The sequence below is a fragment of the Mus musculus genome, chromosome 12, assembly GCF_000001635.26.
Source record: "Mus musculus strain C57BL/6J chromosome 12, GRCm38.p6 C57BL/6J".
NCBI classification, from domain to species: Eukaryota; Metazoa; Chordata; class Mammalia; order Rodentia; family Muridae; genus Mus; species Mus musculus.
The window spans coordinates 3,231,829-3,250,658 of NC_000078.6; the positions used below are offsets into that span (position 1 = coordinate 3,231,829).

At 42.5% G+C, this 18,830-nt stretch overlaps 1 protein-coding gene and 1 long non-coding RNA gene across 2 annotated transcripts in view; one reads left to right on the plus strand and one right to left on the minus strand.

The window, feature by feature from the left end:
• Positions 1-3,962: 3,962 nt before the first annotated feature.
• Positions 3,963-18,546, plus strand: Rab10os (RAB10, member RAS oncogene family, opposite strand). Its single transcript, NR_015551.1, has 7 exons — positions 3,963-4,101; positions 5,457-5,584; positions 5,763-5,832; positions 6,201-6,284; positions 9,694-9,750; positions 15,524-15,610; positions 18,039-18,546. It is a non-coding gene; the product is annotated as an RAB10, member RAS oncogene family, opposite strand (long non-coding RNA).
• The window catches only part of Rab10 (RAB10, member RAS oncogene family), a 62,542-nt gene continuing 59,311 nt past the window's right edge, over positions 15,600-18,830 (minus strand). Inside the window, exon 6 of the mRNA NM_016676.5 lies at positions 15,600-18,042. Within this exon, the coding sequence (NP_057885.1) occupies positions 17,959-18,042 (84 nt within the window). The 3' untranslated portion in view covers positions 15,600-17,958. The remainder of the gene's footprint in view (positions 18,043-18,830) is intronic.

Sequence of the window (18,830 nt, forward strand, 5' to 3'; positions counted from 1 at the left end):
TTGCAAATTGCCCTTTCTAATTCGTTGAAGAATTGAGTTGAAAATTTGATGGGGATTGCATTGAATCTGTAGATTGCTTTCGGCAAGATAGCCATTTTCACTATATTGGTCCTGCCAATCCATGAGCATGGGAAATCTTTCCATCTTCTGAGATCTTCTTTGATTTCTTTCTTCACAGACTTGAAGTTCTTATCACACTGATCTTTCACTTCCTTAGTTAGAGTCACACCAAGGTATTTTATATTATTTGTGACTACTGTAAAAGATGTTGTTTCCCTAATTTCCTTCTCAGCCTGTTTATCCTTTGTGTAGAGAAAGGCCATTGATTTGAGTTAATTTTATATCAGCTACTGCACTGAAGCTGTTTATCAGGTTTAGGAGTTCTCTGGTGGAATTTTTAGGGTCACTTATATATACTATCATATCATCTGCAAATAGTGATATTTTGACTTTTTCCTTTCCAATTTGTATCCCCTTGACCACCTCCTGTTGAATTGCTCTGGCTAGGACTTCAAGTAATATATTGAATAGGTAGGGAGAAAGTGGGCAGCCTTGTCTAGTCCCTGATTTTAGTGGGATTGCTTCCAGCTTCTCTCCATTTACTTTGGTGTTGGCTACTGGTTTGCTGTAGATTGCTTTTATGTTTAGATATGGATGGGTCCTGAACACAGAGCAGAAGGTTCCCCACCTACAAAGGACATGTGAAAATATTTTATGATAATTACATACAGTGTAGCCCATTAAAGAAATAACATTCAATAAGATCCTTCTTGTCCCATTTAGAAATTCATAACACTTGAGTGAAAATGTCTTTTCTTCATATGAACACAGTTATAGTGTATTCTAATGTGTCTAATTACTAATACACCTGGACACGAAAAAAATACACTATTGTTGTTAGTAGCACAGAGTAGAACTCTCAGGCATTCAAGATTAACTCTCTTTTCTGTTGCTTCTGTGTTAAAAAAAATCTTCTTCTTGCTATAAAACCTTGTAGAGTTTACTTTATAATGTGCATATGAAAATACATCAAGATAATGAAATGCAGTCTACCCAACTAAAGGAAATACCATTTACTAAGATCCTTCTTTTCACATTTAGAAATTTGCGTCAATTGAGCAAAAATGTCTTCATATAAATACAGCTATAATATACTCTAATGTGTCTGCTTACTAATACACCTGAACTCTAAAAAAATACACTGTTGTTATAACTAGCAAAGAGTAGAACTCTCAGGCATTCAAGGTTAACTCTCTTTTCTGTAGAATCTGTATTAAAAAAAAAAAAAAACTCTTCTTCTTTCTATAAAGCCTTGTACAGTTTTCTTTATAATGTGCTTATGAAAATACGTCAAGATAATGAAATACAGTGCAGCCAACTAAAGGAAATAACATTCAATAAGATCTGTCTTAGGGTTTCTATTCCTGCACAAACATCATGACCAAGAAGCAAATTGGGGAGGAAAGGGTTTATTCCGCTTACACTTCCATACTGCTGTTCATCACCAAAGGACGTCAGGACTGGAACTCAGGCAGTCAGGAAGCAGAAGCTGATGCAGAGGCCATGGAGGGATGTTCTTTACTGGCTTGCTTCCCCTGGCTTGCTTAGCCTGATCTCTTATAGAACCAAGACTACCAGCCCAGAGATGGCCCCACCCACAAGGGGCCTTTCCCCCTTGATCACTAATTGAAAAAATGCCTTACAGTTGGATCTCATGGAGGCATTTCCTCAACTGAAGCTCCTTTCTCTGTGATCACTCCAGCTGTGTCAAGTTGACACAAAACTAGCCAGTACAAGGTCCTTCTTATCATAAATATTCACATCAATTGAGCAAAAATGTCTTGTTTTCTATGAATAAGCACAATTTTAATGTATTCTAATTTGTCTAATTACTAATACACCTGTACACTAAAAAAATACACTATTATTGTTACTAGCACAGAGTAGAACTCTCAGGCAGTCAAGATTAACTCTTTTCTGTGTTAAATCACTTTTCTTCCTGCTATAACACCTTGTACAGGTTTCTTCATAATGTGCTTATGAAAATACATCAAGATAATGAAATGCAGTGTATACAACTAAAGAACATACAATAAGATCCTTATTGCATTTAGAAATTCACATCAATTAAGTGAAAATGTCTTGTTTTCTTTGAATAAAAAGAGTTATAATGAATTCTAATGTGTCTAATTACTAGTACACCTGGTCACTACATCACAGATGGGATGGTCACTGCATCTCAGGTGGAATGGTCACTGCATCAAAGTTGGAATTGTCACTGCATCACAGGTGGGATAGTCACTGCATCACAGGTGGGATGGTAACTATATCTCAGGTGGCATGGTCATTGCATCCCAAGTGGGATGGTCAAAACATCTCAAGTGGGATGGTCACTGATTCTCTGGTAAGACTCACTACATCTCTCAGATGGGGTGGTCACTGCATCCCATGTGGGATGTTCACTGCATCTCAGGTAAGATGGTCACTGCATCTCAGGAGGGATGGATACTACATCTCAGGTGGGGTGGTCACTGCATCACAGGTGGGATTGTCATAGTATCTCACGTGAGATAGTCACAACATCTCAGGTGGCATGGTCACTGCATCTCAGGTGGGACAGTCACTGCATCACTAGTGGGATTGTCATCCCATCTCACTTGGGATGGTCACAACTTCACACGTGGGATAGTCACTGAATCTTAGGTGGATGGTCACTGCATTTCTGTTAAGACGACTCTCTACATCTCAGGTTGGATAGTCATTGCATCCCATGTGGGATTTTCACTGTATCTCAGGTAAGATGGTGACTTCATCTCAGGAGAGACGATCACATCTCAAGTGGTCACTTCATCTCAGGTGGGATGGTCACTACATCTCAGGTGGGATAGTCAACTGCATCACAGGTGGGATTATCATCCCATCTCACCTGGGATGGTCACTACATTTCAGATGGCATAGTCACTGCATCCTAGGTGGAATGGTTACAACATCTCAGGTGGCATGGACACTGCATCTCATGTAAGAATCACTCAGGTAGAATGTTCACTGCATCAAAGGTGAGATGGTCACTGCATCTCAGGTGGATGGTCACTGTATCTCAGGTAGGATAATCACTGTCAATACATCTCAAGTGGCATGCTCACTACATCTCATGTGGGATGGTCACTGCATCACAGTTGGGATCGTCACTGCATCTCAGGTGAGATGGTTACTGCATCTCAGGTAAGAGTCATTACATCTCCCTTGGGATGGTCACTGCATCACAGGTGAGATGGTTACTGCATCCGCTCCGGTTGGTGTCAAAGGATATGGATTTGCCTGCGGTGAAGCGGCCACGGTGAGGGGAGGCCGGGCATGCGGGCGCTTCGACCCGGTGACAGGGCAGCGTATTAATACGGTACGTTCCTGGGAGGTTAGACCCGGAGATGTACAGGTAGGAACTACACCTCCCAGCGTGCCTCCCAGTGAAACTCGGGGCTACTGTGGCGTCACTTCCTATGGCAAACAGGAAGTCATGCCTAAAGCAGGAAATAACTGCAACTCCCAGCATGCTTGAACCCTAACTTCCAGACAGGAAGTTCCTCCGTTCCAACAGGAAGTGAGTCCTTCTACCGCATTGTAAATCTCACGAGAACTCGGAGCGGCAGCGTGACATTGAAGACTTCCAGTTCCGGGTTCCGCTGATCAGAAGCGGACAAGCAAACAGCGGATGTGCAGTTCCTCTCTTCGCCGAACCCGGTTTTCCCTTTCGGAGCAGCGCGACCGATTTCCGGTTTCCCCGCCGCAACCACCGTTACCCCCCCCCCGCCCCAATCCCCGGCGACTCCAGCGACGTCACCGGTTCAGCTCCTGACCTTTCGGCGAACCGCAGAACCACAGGCGACCCGTTCGACGTCATCACTCCCCGCCCAGATGTCGCTGTGACATCACCCCGCACGTGCCTGCGCTGGCACCGCGTCGTCCTGGCGAGCGCCTCCTCGCGGCGGAAGGAGATCCTGGGGTTCGCTGTGCGAGACATGTCGGCGGGGTTTCACGTGAGTGACACTTGGTCCCCACGGGATTGACAGCGACTAGCGGAGTGGCATGTGGACGTAGCTTCAGGTGAGTGACCTGTTTTTTCCCAAGAGGCACTGACAGACAGGCCAGGGACGGAGCCTGAGCGAGGGCTGGGAGTGGCTGAGCGTGAGTGACAGGGGCCTGGGGCGGGGTCTTAACTAAGCTCCTGCAAGAGACATAGATTTGCATGGGGTCTAAGTTTCATTGCTGCTCGTTTGCATGAATTTGAGTGAATTTGAATGGCTGCTTGGTTTTGTTCTACCCAGGTTTATATAACCTCCCCTGACCTGTATAAATTAGCATATCGTGTACGTTGGGAATTTGCATACGCTCATGTGACATCAGTTTCGCATGATGAAAATTTGCATAAATTTGCATAATGACAGCTCCCCTGAGTAAATTTCCATAAACATAAACGATGTTATGGCTTTACTCTGCGTGTATTTGTCATGTAAATTTGCATGCATTTGCATAAAACTGCATGACGTTATGGCTTTTCCTGAGTTCAGATGATGTCACAGTTTCCCTCCTTGCCATTGACACGTGTCCAGATGATGTCATCACCCTGTGACACCCCCCCCCCCGCATTTGTATATATTGTATATATTCTCTTGACGTCCTGGCTGGGGGTGTGCCCAAGAGTGATTGAGTCATTGTGGGCAGGGCCTTGACGCGTGTCTGACCCCACCCATTCACCCCTTCCCCCCACCCCAGGGCCTGGCCTTCATGGTCGTCCATCCTGCCTTCCCCGAGATGCTGAGCAAGGCCACCTGGCCCTGCCTCCAGTACTTTGCCGCGAGGGGGGGGGGGCACAAAGGTCAGTGGGAAGGGGCCTCAGGGTAGCTACTTTCATCTTTTTAGGAAGATGGGCGTGGTCTGTTGGTGGCCATACCCACTGTAAGTGGCATCATGATTGCAGTTCTGAGTTTGGGAGAAGAGGGTGGGTTCTGGGGATGATGGAGCGGGGAAATGAGGTCACCACACCAACCACAAGTGATGTCACTTCCTGCTTTTTGGGAGCTTTATGGGCAAGACATCAGGATGGTGGGTGGGGCCAGGCCCACTGGAAGTGATGTCATTTTCAGGATTTCTGACTTGTGGGTGGGGCTTCTGTGAGGGGCTGCCAGGAAGTCTGGTATGATGTCACTTCCAGCTCCACCCGTCCCTCCCCCAGGAAGACCCAGAGACCTTGACCCTGTGGTGGTGTGTGGCCCTGCCCCTTCCACACCCATTGCAGGCCTCGACCCTTTTCATCTTATCCCCGCCCACTTCCCAACGCCATTGCACACTTCCAGCCAAGCCCACTGTGCCTGGCCATGCCCTCCACTTCCTGTCCCGCCCATCACCTCAGGCCCTGCCTGCTTACTTCCTGTCATGCAAATTTGTGCAAATCTATTCAGGTGACCTCACTGACCCCGCCCCTGACTCCACCCCTTGTGATGACCCCACCACTGACCCACAGGCCTTGGAGGGGCTGATCCTGGAGAAGTCAAAGGACCAGGAGGACGCCATGGGGGGTGCTGTACAGGTGAGTGGGGCCTTCTGGGGACGGAGCAGGCAGAACAGAAAGTGACATCATAGGAGAAAACAGGAAGTGAAAAGTGGGACTGGAAGTGGTGGGCATAGTCAAGAAGTGATGGGCATGGTGGTTTGGTGGGCATGGCCTGGATGAACCCTGACCCCTGTGACCCCGTCCCATCCCCCAGGCTGAGCAGGAAGCAGAGCAGCACAGCGTCATCATGAGGGTAGCCATCTTCACCTGGGGCATCCACGGAGGTGAGCAGAGTGTTGTGGGCAGGTTCACAGGGTCAATGTTGGCAGTGGGGGGGGCGGGGGGGAGCGTTACTTTGTGGGGCGGGGCCTGGGGTGACGTCATTGGGGAGGGAGCTTCCTGTCTATGCCATAACTTACTTTCTGCAGGGTCATAACCTGGAGGTGGGTCTTTTATGTTGGGGATGGGGTTAGATGACATCATCAGTGTGTGGGGGTGGAACTTCCTGTATGAGGTGGGACTTCCTGTCTGAGGCCCTGACAGGAAGTACCACCCCCACCCCAGGAAGTTTAGGCCAAATGAGTCACCCAGGCCCTGCCCCTGACCCCCAAGGCCCCACCCCATCGCCTGACCCTGCCCCCTTTCCCCGCAGGCCCTGCCCAGGAAGTGACTTTCTCTCTACTGTAGGAGGAGCTGATCCACGACTACTTGGACAACAGCACACCAGCGAAGGATGGTGAGGCCCTGCCCCCTGCCTGCACATGACACTGCCCACGCCCTGTCTGAGACTCTACCAAGTGGTTCTGGGATAATAGATTGAGGGGATGGGGGCTGCATACATTTGCATGATTTTGCATATTTTGGGCTCATTTGAATAAATTTGTATAAGTTAACACCAGTTCTCTCAGGACAAATTTGCATAGATTTGTGTGTGACGTCTTGGGCAAATTAGCATAAACCAAAATGATGTCATAGTTGTGCTCTGCATGCGTTTTTTGTGGGTTTTGCATGAATTTGCATACATCAGCTTCTTTGAAGTAGGTTTGCATGAGCTGAGGTGACTTTGGTGGCTTCCTCTGTGAATTTGCATAAATTTGCATAAACCTGAATGATAACACAGTGATGCTCTGGGTGGATTTGCATGGCGTCATGCTTTCTGTCTGTATGACTTTGCATAAATTTGCATAAATCTTCATGGGCAAGGGGGAAGCTTCCATGGCTGTCAGCTGCACCAGCGAAGTGACGTCACATGACCTCATTTGCATGACCAGAGTCACTTTGCATAAATTAACATAAACTAGTGATCGATCCCCCTTGAGTGCTGTGACCTCGACGTGACCCCTGACCTACCGCTGACCCCGGTGTGACCCCACAACCCCAAGGTGATCCCTGACCTCCCCATGACCCCAGCAACCTCGAAGTCACCATGTAATCCCACCATGACCCTGACCCAACAGGGACAAGGCCTGGGGCCTCCGCCATCCATGCGTGGGGAGTGATGCTGGTAGAGGGCAAATTGGTGACGTCATCAATGCAGCGGGCTTCCCACTCAACCACTTTAGCCGCAAGCTTGCAAGGGCAGCTGCCAGAGACAGGAAGTGACATCGCTGTGGAGAGGGCAGCAGGAAGTGAGGTCAGAGTGGGGGTGATGGGAAGTAATGTCATGGGCTCAGGAAGTGATGTGCTGCTGCTCTACATGTGTACGTATATGCCTGGTCTGTGATGCTGCAGAATATGTGTACATGTGTGCTGGGTGTGGGATGTACATGTATGCCTCATGTTTGCCTGGTGTGTGATGCCACTTTACATGTGATCCAGGTGTGAGATGATGCTGTACATGTATACATGTGTACCTGGTGTGTGATGCCAGTGCATTGTGACTGGTGTGTGATGCGGATGCACATGTGTGCTTGTTGTGTGAAGCTACTTCACATGTACACATGTGTGCCAGGTGAGTGATGCTGTTTCCCCTGTGTATATGTATGCCTGTTGTCTGATGCTGCTTCACATGTGTTCATATGCGTCTGTTGGGGGATGCCGCTGGATATGTCTACCTTGTTTTTAAACTACATTACATGTGTGACCAGTGTTTGATGCGACTCTACATGTGTACACGTGTGCCTTGTGTATGATGCTGCTGCAAATGTGTACACGTATGTCTCGTGTGTGCTGCTGCAGCACATGTATACATGTGTGCCTGAGTGTGCTGCTGCTGTACATGTGAACATGTGTGCCTTGTATGTGAGGCTGCTGCACATGTGTATATGTGTGCCTGGTATCTGAGCTTGCTGTACGTGTGTACATATGTGGCTGGTGTGTGATGACAGTGTACATGTGTCCATGTGTACCTGGTGTGTGTTGCTGCTGCCATGTGCACATGTGTGCCTGTTGTGTCATGCTGCTGTGCATGTGTACATGTGTGCCTGAGTGTGCTGCTGCACATGTGTACATGTGTGCCTGGTATGTGATGTTGCTGCACATGTGTTCATGTTTGCTTGGTCTGTGATGCCTCTGTACATGTGTGCCTGTTGTATGATGCCACTTTCCATGTGTATGTGATACCACTGTACATGTGTGCTTGGTGTGTGATTCTGCTGCACATGTGTACATACATGTCTTGTGTGTGATTTTGCTGCATATGTGTACATGTGTGCCTTTTGTTTGATGCTGCTATACATGTGGGCCTGGTGTGTGATGCCACTTTACAGGTGTGCCGGGTGTGTGATGTGACTGTATATGTGTCCATGTATGCCTGGTGTGTGATTCTGATGCACATGTGTACATTTGTGCCTGGTGTGTGCTGCTTCTGCAAATGTGTACTTGTGAGCCTGGTGTGTGATTCCATTGTACATGTGTTTGTGATGCTTCTGCACCTGTGTTCCTGGTGTGTGATGCTGCTTCACATGTGTACATGTGTGTCATGTGTGTGATGACAGTTTCCATGTGTCCATGTGTGTGTGTGTGTGAGGCTGCTGGACATGTGTACAAGTGTGACTGGAGTGTGTAGCTGCAGCACATGTGTACATGTGTGTTTGTTGTGTGATGCCTCTCTACATGTGTACATGTGAGCCTGTTGTGTGATGCTGCTACACATGTGTACATGTTTGCCTGATGTTTGATGCTGCTGTTCATGTGTGCCTGTCCTGTGTTGCCACTTTATGTGTGCTCAGTGTGTTGACATTATACTTGTGTACATGTGGGCCTGGTGTGTGCTGCTGCTGCACATGCATACATGTGTGTCTGGTGTGTAAGGCTGCTGTTTATGCGTACATGTGTGCCTGATATCTAAAGCTGCTGCAGATGTGTACATGTGTGCCTGGTGTGAGATGCCACTATACATCTGTACCTGCTATGTGATGCCATAGCAGGTACATGTGTGCTTGTTGTGTGTTGCTGCTGCACAGTTTTTCATGTATGCTGCTGCTGTACATGTGTACATGTGTGCCAGTTGTGTGATGGTGCTGCACATGTGTATGTATATAAGGTGTGTGATGCTGCTATACATTTGTGCCTGGTGTATGATGCCACTATACATGTGTAAATTGTGTGCCTGGTGTGTGACGCTGCTGCACATGTGTGCCGTGTGTGTGACAACAGTGTACATATTTTCATGTGTACCTGGTGTGTGATTCTGCTACATATGTGTACTAGTGTGACTGGTGTGTATTGTTGCTGCACATGTATTTTAACTGTCTTTTTACAAGGAAAACAAGACAGTTTCGCCCAATAGATGTGAATTTCTAAATACATTTAAAAGGTCTTTTTTGAATGTTATTTCCTTTAGTGGGCTACACTGTAAGTCATTACTTTGATGTATTTTCATATGCACGTCTTAAATATAACTGTACAATGCGATAAAGTACCAAAAATTGTTTTAACACAGACCCTGCAATAAAAAGAGTTAATCATGAATGTCAAGAGTGTTAATTTTAGTGTTCACATGTATTTATTTATTAGACATATTATACTATAACTGTCTTTTTCCATAGAATACAAGACAGTTTTACTCAATAAATGAGAATTTCTAAATGTGATAAGAAAGCTCTTACTTGATTTTTATTTCTTTTAGTGAGCTACACAGTAAGTCATTACTTTGATGTATTTTCATATGCACATTTTAAATAAAACGGTACAATGTGTTATAGGTGGAAGAAAAGTGTTTTGAAACTGACCCTACAGATAAAAGAGTTCATCATGAATGCGTGAGTTTTCTATTTTTCTAGTAACAAAGAGTGGGTTTTATAGTGTTCACGTGTATTTATTTATTAGACATATTAGAGTACGTTATAATTGTATTTTTATGATGAAAACAACACAGTTTTACTCAATAGATGTGAGTTTCTAAATGTGATAAGAAAGATCGTACTCGAACATTATTTTCATTCCTGGGCTATACTGTATGCCATTACTTTGACGTATTTTCATATGTACATTTTAAATAATACTGTCCAATGTGTTAAGAAAGAAAAATGTTTTAACACAGATGCTACAGAAAAGAGTGTTAATCCTGAATGCCTGTGTGTTCTACTCTATGCTAGTAACAACAAGAGTGTTTTTTTTGAGAGTTCACCTGCGTTTATTTATTAGACATATTAGACTATATTATAGCTATCTTTGAAAGAAGAAAACCAGACAGTTTTGGCAATAGATGTCAATTTCTAAATGCAATGAGAAAGATTTTATTGAATGTTATTTCCTTTAGTGGGCTACACTGTATATCCTTTGACGTATTTTCATATGCACATTTTAAATAAAACTGTACAATGCGCCGGGCGTGGTGGCACATGCCTTTAATCCCAGCACTCGGGAGGCAGGGGCAGGCGAATTTCTGAGTTCAAGGCCAGCCTGGTCTACAAAGTGAGTTCCAGGACAGCCAGGGCTATACAGAGAAACCCTGTCTTGAAAAACAACACAAAACAAAACAAAAACCTGCACAATGCGATAAACCTGGAATTAAAGTGTTTTAACACACTCTAGTGAAAAAGAGTTCATCATGAATGCCTGATTGTTCTACTGTGTGCTAGTTACAAGAGTGATTTTTTTTAGTGTTCATGTGTATTTATTTATTAGAAATATTATACTACAATGTACTGTCTTTTTATGAAGAAAACAAGACAGTTTCACACAATAGATGTGAATTTATAAATGTGATAAAATGGTGTTTTTCGAATGTTATTTCCTTTAGTGGGCTACACTATATGTCATTAGGTTTAAGAATTTTCATATGCACAATGTAAATGAAACTCTACAATGTGTTAAGGCTGGATGAAAAGTGTTTTTACAAAGATGCTACAGAAAAGAGAATTAGTCGTGAATGCCTGAGTGTTCCACTCTGTTAGCAACAAGAGTGTTTTGTTTTTTATTGTTCGGGTGAATTTATGTATTAGACATATTAGACTACATTATAACTGTCTTTTTTGAAGAAAACAAGATAGTTTTGCTCAATAGATGTGAATTTTTATATACGATAAGAAAGATCTTATTGGAAAGATGTCCTTTAGTGTGTTACAGTGAATGTCATTACTTTTAATTATTTTCATATGCACATTTTAAATAAGACTGCACAATGTGCTAAAGCTGGAAGAAAAGTGTTTTAACCGAGACACTACAGAAAAGATACTTAATCATGAATGCCTTTGTGTTCTACTCTGTTCTAGCAACAACAAAAGTGTTTTTTTTTATATTGTTCACATGTATTTATTGATTAGACATACTAAACTACATTAAAGCTGACTTTTTACAAAAAATACAAGACTGTTTCATTCAATAGATGTGAATTTCTAATGTGATAAGAAAGATCTTAATTGAATATTATTTCTTTAACTAGGCTACACTGTATGACATTCATTTTACATATTTTCATATGCACATCTTATATAAAACTGTACAATGTGTTATCTCTGGAAGAAAAGTATTTTAACACAGACACTACAGAAAAGAGAGTTAATCCTGAATGCCCGAGAGTTCTACTCTGGGCTAATAACATCAAAAGTGTTTTGTTTTTTAGTGTTCACATGTATTTCTTTGTAAGAAATATTAGACCACATTATAACTGTCTTTTGACGACAAAAACAAGACAATTTCACTCAATACATGTGAATTTCTAAATGCAGTAAGAAAGATCTCATTCAAATGTTATTTCCATTAGTGGGCTACACTGTATGTCATTACTTAGACGTATTTTCATATGCACATTTTAAATAAAACTGTACAATGTGTTATAATTGGAAGAAAAATGTTCTAAAACAGAAGCTACAGAAAAGAGTTATTCGTGAATGCCTGATTGTTCTACTCTGTGCTAGTAAGAACGAGAGTGTTTTTTATTGTTCACAGATACTCATTTATTAGACATAACTATACTGCATTATAATGGTCTTTTTCAGAAGAAAACAAAACAGTTTTGCCTGATAGATATGAATTTTGAAATACAATAAGGAAGATTTATTCAAATGTTAATTCCTGTAGTAGGCTACAATGTATGTAATTACTTTTAAGTATTTTCATATGCATATTTAAAATAAAACTTCACAATGCTTGAAGAAAAGTGTTTTAACACAGACACTACAGAAAATATAGTTACTCGTGAATGCCTGCATGTTCTACACTGTGCTAGTAATAACAAGAGTATTAATTTTAGTGTTCACATGTATTTATTAGACATATTCTACTACAACTGTCTTTTTATGAAGAATACAAGACAGTTTCACACAGTAAATCTGTATTTCTAACTGCAGTAAGAAAAGAAAGATCTTATTTGAATGTTATTTCCTTTAGTGGTCTACACTGAATGTCATTACTTTTAAGTATTTTCATATGCACATTTTAAATAAAACTGCCCAATGTGCTGTAGCTGGAAGGAATTTTTTTAACACAGACACTACAGAAAAGAGTGTGAATTGTGAATGCCTGAGTGTTCTACTCTGTGCTACTAACAAGTGTTTTTTTTTGAGTGTTCACATGTATTTATTAGACATTTTTTTCAATTTATCTATTAGATATTTTCTTCATTTACAATTCAAACCCATTTATCCCCAAAGTCCCTTATACCCTCCCCCCACCCTGCTCTCCAACCCACCCACTCCTGCTTCCTGGCCCTGGTATTCCCCTGTACTGGGGCATATAATCTTTGTAAGACCAAGGGCCTCTTCCTCCCAATGATGGCCGATTAGGCCATCTTCTGCTACATATGCAGCTAGAGACACAAGCTCAGGGGGTATTGGTTAGTTCAATTCTTACCACATTTAGAAAATCACAATGATTGTGCCAAACATTCATGCTTTCTTAACAAGATGTTATTAGCACAGAGCAGAACCCTCAAGTGTTACAGATTAACTGTTTTGTGTACCCCCATTGTTAAAACACTTGCCTTCCTCAAATAATGCTCTTCTGTGTACCTTCTATGTGAAACTACTTTTGTTATAACTATCACACATTTTAGTATGTGAGTTGTGCATGTCAAAATACATAAAAGTAATGAAATACAGTGTATAAAACATTCTTCCATTGTGCTGAACAATCTTGTTTTCTTCTTAGAAACCCGTTTATAACGAAATTTCCTAAGTTTACCATTACCACACGCATTAACAGGAAAAGAACACTTTTTGTTACTAGCACAGATTAGAACACTCAGGCATTCGCAACTCACATTGTTCACATTGTTTTGTGACACAACTTTGTTAAAACATTTGTCTTCCAGGTAGAACGCTCTTTTGTGTAGCATCCGTGTTAAATACTCTTCTTTCAACTCTTATGCATTGTACAGCTTTATGTGAAATGTGCGAGTCAAAATACATCAGTTATGTCATACAGTGTAGCCGACTAAAGGAAGGTACAGTTGAACGACAACTTTTAGATTTAGAAAATCACATGGATTGTGCCAAATATTCGTGTTTTCTTAACAAGATGTTAAAAGCAGAGTAGAACGCTCAGGCATTTTGTATTAACACTGTTTTGTGTACCCCTGTTGTTAAAACACTTGCCTTCCTCGAATAACGCTCTTTTTTTGTACCTTATATGTGAAAATACTTTTCTTATAAGTATTACAAATTGCTAGAAACCTCACCCTTCCAATCGGTCCCCAGCAAAGTATGCTTCTGCTTGCATCTCTCTCCTCTACAAGTCACCCTGGACTACTAGTGTGAGTCCACTCACAAAGCTGGCACACACCATATCTCTTCCCTCTTTGGAACCATTTTTACTACTACTACCCACTACCAACTTTCTGGAGGTGGCTTTAGAAACCCACTAAAAGATCTAAAACCACAGCTTTACTTTCTGCCACAAGATGACTTAGACAAAACAATAACCCAATAAAACTAGGTGACAAACCCTGGAGGTTCCTACACCTAAGTAGCGTCTTAAGACCCTCTTCTGATTAACCAATCCAGCAACCTTTGCCACCATTTTAGTCAGGGTCCACTCAATTATTTTTCTTTAAAAAAGGTTTATTTTTGTATAGGAATACACTGTAGCTGTACTGATGGTTGTGAGCCATCAGTGGTTGCTGAGAATTGAACTCGGGACCTCTGCTCTCTCTGGTCCTGCTTGCTCCGGCCCAGAGATTTATTATTATATGTAAGCACACTGTAGCTGTCTTCAGGCACACCAGAAGAGGGAGTCAGATCTCATTGTGGGTGATTGTGAGCCACCATGTAGTTGCTGGGATTTGAACTCAGGACCTTCAGAAGAGCAGTCAGTGCTCTTAACTGCTGAGCCATCTCTCCAGCCCGGTCCATTCAATTCTTGATGACCTGTGCAATCCATATTCCTTATCCAAACCACACAGGTTTGTTATTGTGGGAGTCGTTGTGTTGGGGGGGAGGGGCGGGGGGAAGTGAAGGAGTTGTTTTATTAAATCTGTCTTAAGAAACCAGGCCCAGGCTAGCCTCCTGCCTCAGCACCCCAGCTCCTGGGATTACATGTGTGGGCCACCACGCCAGGCCTAGATATGCTTTCCTCAGACTGCTCTCACCACTGTGAACCCCCACTGCCTATCAATCCATGTAGTTTGTCTTCTCATCAAAGCGAAGATCATGTTCTTTTCAATGCCCATCTCTCCGCACAGTCTTGTCAGTCTACATATGTTAAGACCCAATGTATATGCTTCCTTTTGGAAACTCCACAAAACTACTTAACTTGTCCTAGTAACTCAGCACTTACCTACAACTTAGCTACCTGGCTCTTCTTGAATAAACTCCTAGTTAAGAAGCTTAAGAAAAAACTACTAAGACCCGGTCTCTTACATGTAGGTTTGAAACTTGCTATGTAGAGCAGGCTAACCTCAAATTCAGAGACCCATCTGCCTCTGATGAGCTGATATCCAGCAATTACTTTTTGATACTGGGTCTTGACACTGGCAGTCCAGCCTGCCCTAAACTTCACATAAACAGGCTAGCCTTTAATTCCTGATTCTCCTGCCCATACCTTCCAATCTGGTAGCTATCAGATTACTTCCTGAGACAGTGGGTTTATGAACAGAGAGACCATATCCTTTTTTCTTACACCAATTTCATAGGCTGTCAACTCTAGACATCACCAGGATTATGTGAGTTCAGGGAGAAAGGACAGAGCAGCACTGAAAAAACTCAGGTGACCTAGAAACATGAAACATCCCTATACCACTCTCCTGTAGAGATAAGCAGCTCCACTCTTTTTACTGACCAGGCCTCTTTAAGCACTGCTTTTTGCCAATACTCATGGCAAGGCCAAATCATGGTTCATGAGACTAGCAATCTGTTTTCAAGTAAGAGGACAGCACCATTTGAGCATCACTGCACCATCCTTCGGGACCGAGAGCCATGGGACCTGGGAGCCCTGGGCCCATCAGTGGACCCGGTTTCTCTTGGTTCATTGAACTTGTGTGAACGGGAGAGGGCTTGGTGGTCTTCCTGTATGAGGAGATGCTTGCTCCTCGTGGTTTCTTCCAAGTGTTGATACTGACAAAGTATTTGCCCTTCTCTCTACTGTGCTTCACAGGATACCCTCCTATACAGTTGTTAGAAGCAACCCTCCATCTCCAACTCCAAAAATAAATGAAAACCAAACCACACAGTTGGAAATCAGGTTTGTTTTTATATGAACAGAAGTAGACCATCTAGAAATATTTCAGTTTATTTAAATTGTTAAGTAGAGTATGAAACCGAATTTGTAGCTAGTACCAGAGAATGGACTGAACTGTTGATGTTTAATGAGAACAGCTCCTACACAGGATCCCAAGAGACTTACAGAAAGGGGACAAAGCCCTAATAGTAAGCAAATAAAACTCAGGTTTCAAACAGATTATACAAAAATTGATTTATACTTCCATTTCCCTTTTGGTGGGTTTTTTTGTTTTTTTTGTTTTTTTTTTTGATATTCAGAAAGTGCAGATTTAACAAAGGTAGCCTTATCCTTTCTCTGTACAATGTCGATTATAATTATGCAAACAACAAAACTGTCAGTCTGTTAGCCAAAATCCCAGTGTGTATCTCCAAACCTTAAGTCACTGAATTAAGGGTTAAAAAAAGTTTAAAGAGGTGGCTACCACATTCCAGATAGAAGGAAGCAACACAAACAGCAAAGATAACAACAGGAGGTTTAACCTACAACTTTAAAAGCTTACACATCGCATTTTTCATAGTGGAAAATCAGGGGTTATTTGGCAATGCTGCTTTTTACTAGTAAACAATGATAAAGTCAAGTGAGGGAAGAAACCCTAAGAGCCACCAGTGAGGCATGTAGAATTGTCTGTGGGACACTATCTGAAAAATTCATGGGTTCTTTTAGCAGATATGTCCCTATATTGTTTATGTGAGCCAAGAGGTCATTAAAATGCATGTCACAGAAATCTTCTCAATGGTAGCTGCTGTCCTAAACTCAGCCTCTGCTTGAAATGAATCATGCTATTCACAATTATTTCCACAAAGGTATCATCTTAGGATGCTAGCAGCATAGGGAACTTAGCCTACCCTATCCTAATGAGAAGCAATGAAGCCAAACTAGAAAGGGGAGAGAAGGGCGGGTCAGACAGAGCCAGAGTGCTCAGCTTTACACGAGAAGCCTTTTGCGGTCCTTTTTCTTTTTTAAAATATTCATGGTATCAGAAGTTTTCTGAGAGGATGTAAAGATAGGACTTGAAATTAATAATATTATAATGCATTTCTAAATCTTACAGTAAAGACAACTTAATACCAAATGTGTTCTTCAAAGGCCAAATCTCAATACATTTGACAAACGCTACTAAGACCCACTCCTTCTTGCTCTTTTTTAAAACCAGTCTTTCCTGGGCTGCCGAACTGCCAGAGGAGCTGGCATAATGGAGACTAGTCAAATCCAGGTTAGGAGGTTTACTCTAGGAAAGTGAATAGGATATATACCTAATTAGAAAGACAAGCCACAACACCCTCCAAACACTAGTGCATGCAATTAACTCTTCCATTTCATAAACTCCATGGATAGACAGGAAGGGGTGGGGGACAGAAGGCCAACAGCGGGGCAGGTTTGGGGAGAGAGTAAATGAGGGGCTGACCCGAATTAACTGACAGTTAATAGGCAGTTAGAATTTATCTTTCTGTTTACTTAGCAAGGTAAAATCAGTGCTGTATGTTAAACTTGACAAACCTTTCATCTTTAAATAACTCACACCAGGAGTAGTAGGGGCAAACAAAGCAGCATGCAGAAAGATGAGACGCAGGGACAGGGTGGCCCAAGGACCTGGTGGCAGGAATCAGTTTAAATATCAAGGCCACTGGGAATGAGAATGGAAATCAAATATCACTTCTGCATTACCCTTTGTCCTCAGTTAACTATCGTGAAAGATACAGCCAAGCAAACCACAAGCATCTGAAGGAGTTTATGCTGGGATGAAATGTCTCCTGCTCATGCTTCCACCAAAACAAAAAAAGAAAACCAAAGACGTTCCTTTCCACATAAGGCACAGGACAAATTAACCCACATACAGTTCAAGGCGAAAATGAGTGTTTTCCTGGCTTTTGTTTCTTTGCTATCACGTCTATAGATTATAGGGATCAAGCACATTATTCATGACAGAAAATCCCACTGTTGTACAAAATAAAATTGTTAATTCTAACTTTTATTCTTATACAATTTGCAGAATAGTTGAAATGATTGCTCTAGTTTAATGTTGATAAGAACTGGACTATAATACAACTGAAGTGCAGGGCTGAGTGAGCAAGTAAATCTCAAAATGAACTCACAGACATGATTTCTCTATACATTTTTGTTTGTTTGTTTGAAGAAAATTATAATAGTCCGCAAGCAGTCACAGATGAAAGAACAAATAAAATAGGTGGATTGAATAGTTAAGATGAGAAACAAAAATATCTGTTTAGAGTTAAAAATGGACAGAGTGTTTTATTTTGCAGCAAGAAGAGAACCGGATGGTGGATGGCAGCAGATGGACAGGAGAGCACTCAGCAGCACTTGCTCTTCCAGCCCGTCACGCCTCCTCCACTGCTGATATCTACGTTTTCACTGTTGGGTTCTTTTACAGGGGTCTGCAACAACACAAGGAAGCAAGCAACCCGTGAGAAAGCACTGGCATGGATGAAAACAGACTCACTGGAAAGATGCAAAGCAATGTCAGGTTACACAACAAAAGGCAATTACAGTCATATGAGGGAGTGTTCGAAAAGTTGTAATTTGAAAACTGTTTTTGGTTGTCCTTTAGTTGGCCTCCTCTGTAAATTGTGACAGACATCTCCTGACAACACTTAAAGCATCTCAAACCATCCTTGCCCTGATCTATGAGTTCTCAGAACAGAAGGACTACTGAGCCAGGCGTGGTAGCACATGCCTGTGATCCTACAACTCAGAAGACAGAAGAGGAATTCTAGGTCAGCCTGGGCTAGACAGACAGCAAGACTCTTGTTTTGTTTTGAAAGGCTGGTGAGGTAGTTCAGCGGGTTAACTGCCTGGTCTAAGCCCAGTGACGTGAGTTTGTGTGCTGTGGAGCTTCTGCAAACCCTGCCCCTGCCAAATAAAAACTCGTAATTTATAACTCACAAAAAGCCTGTTAGGCCATGTCTTATATTAGAGACCCCAAGGGCCTTGCTCTGCTCAGATATTTGCCTTTTCAGACTGGTCTTTATCACTGTACCAAATCTTTAGAAAGAGCAATCTCAACCACGTGTAGGTGGAAGGGGAGGGGACAAAAATGAGTTACCTAATTCCTGTGGGCAAGAGACCTAGGACACACCAAAATATGAATTGTTTGATGCTCAGGTGGGGGGAATTTCTCCTCTGTATCACTCTACACTTGTCCAACATTATTCTGAACATGAAT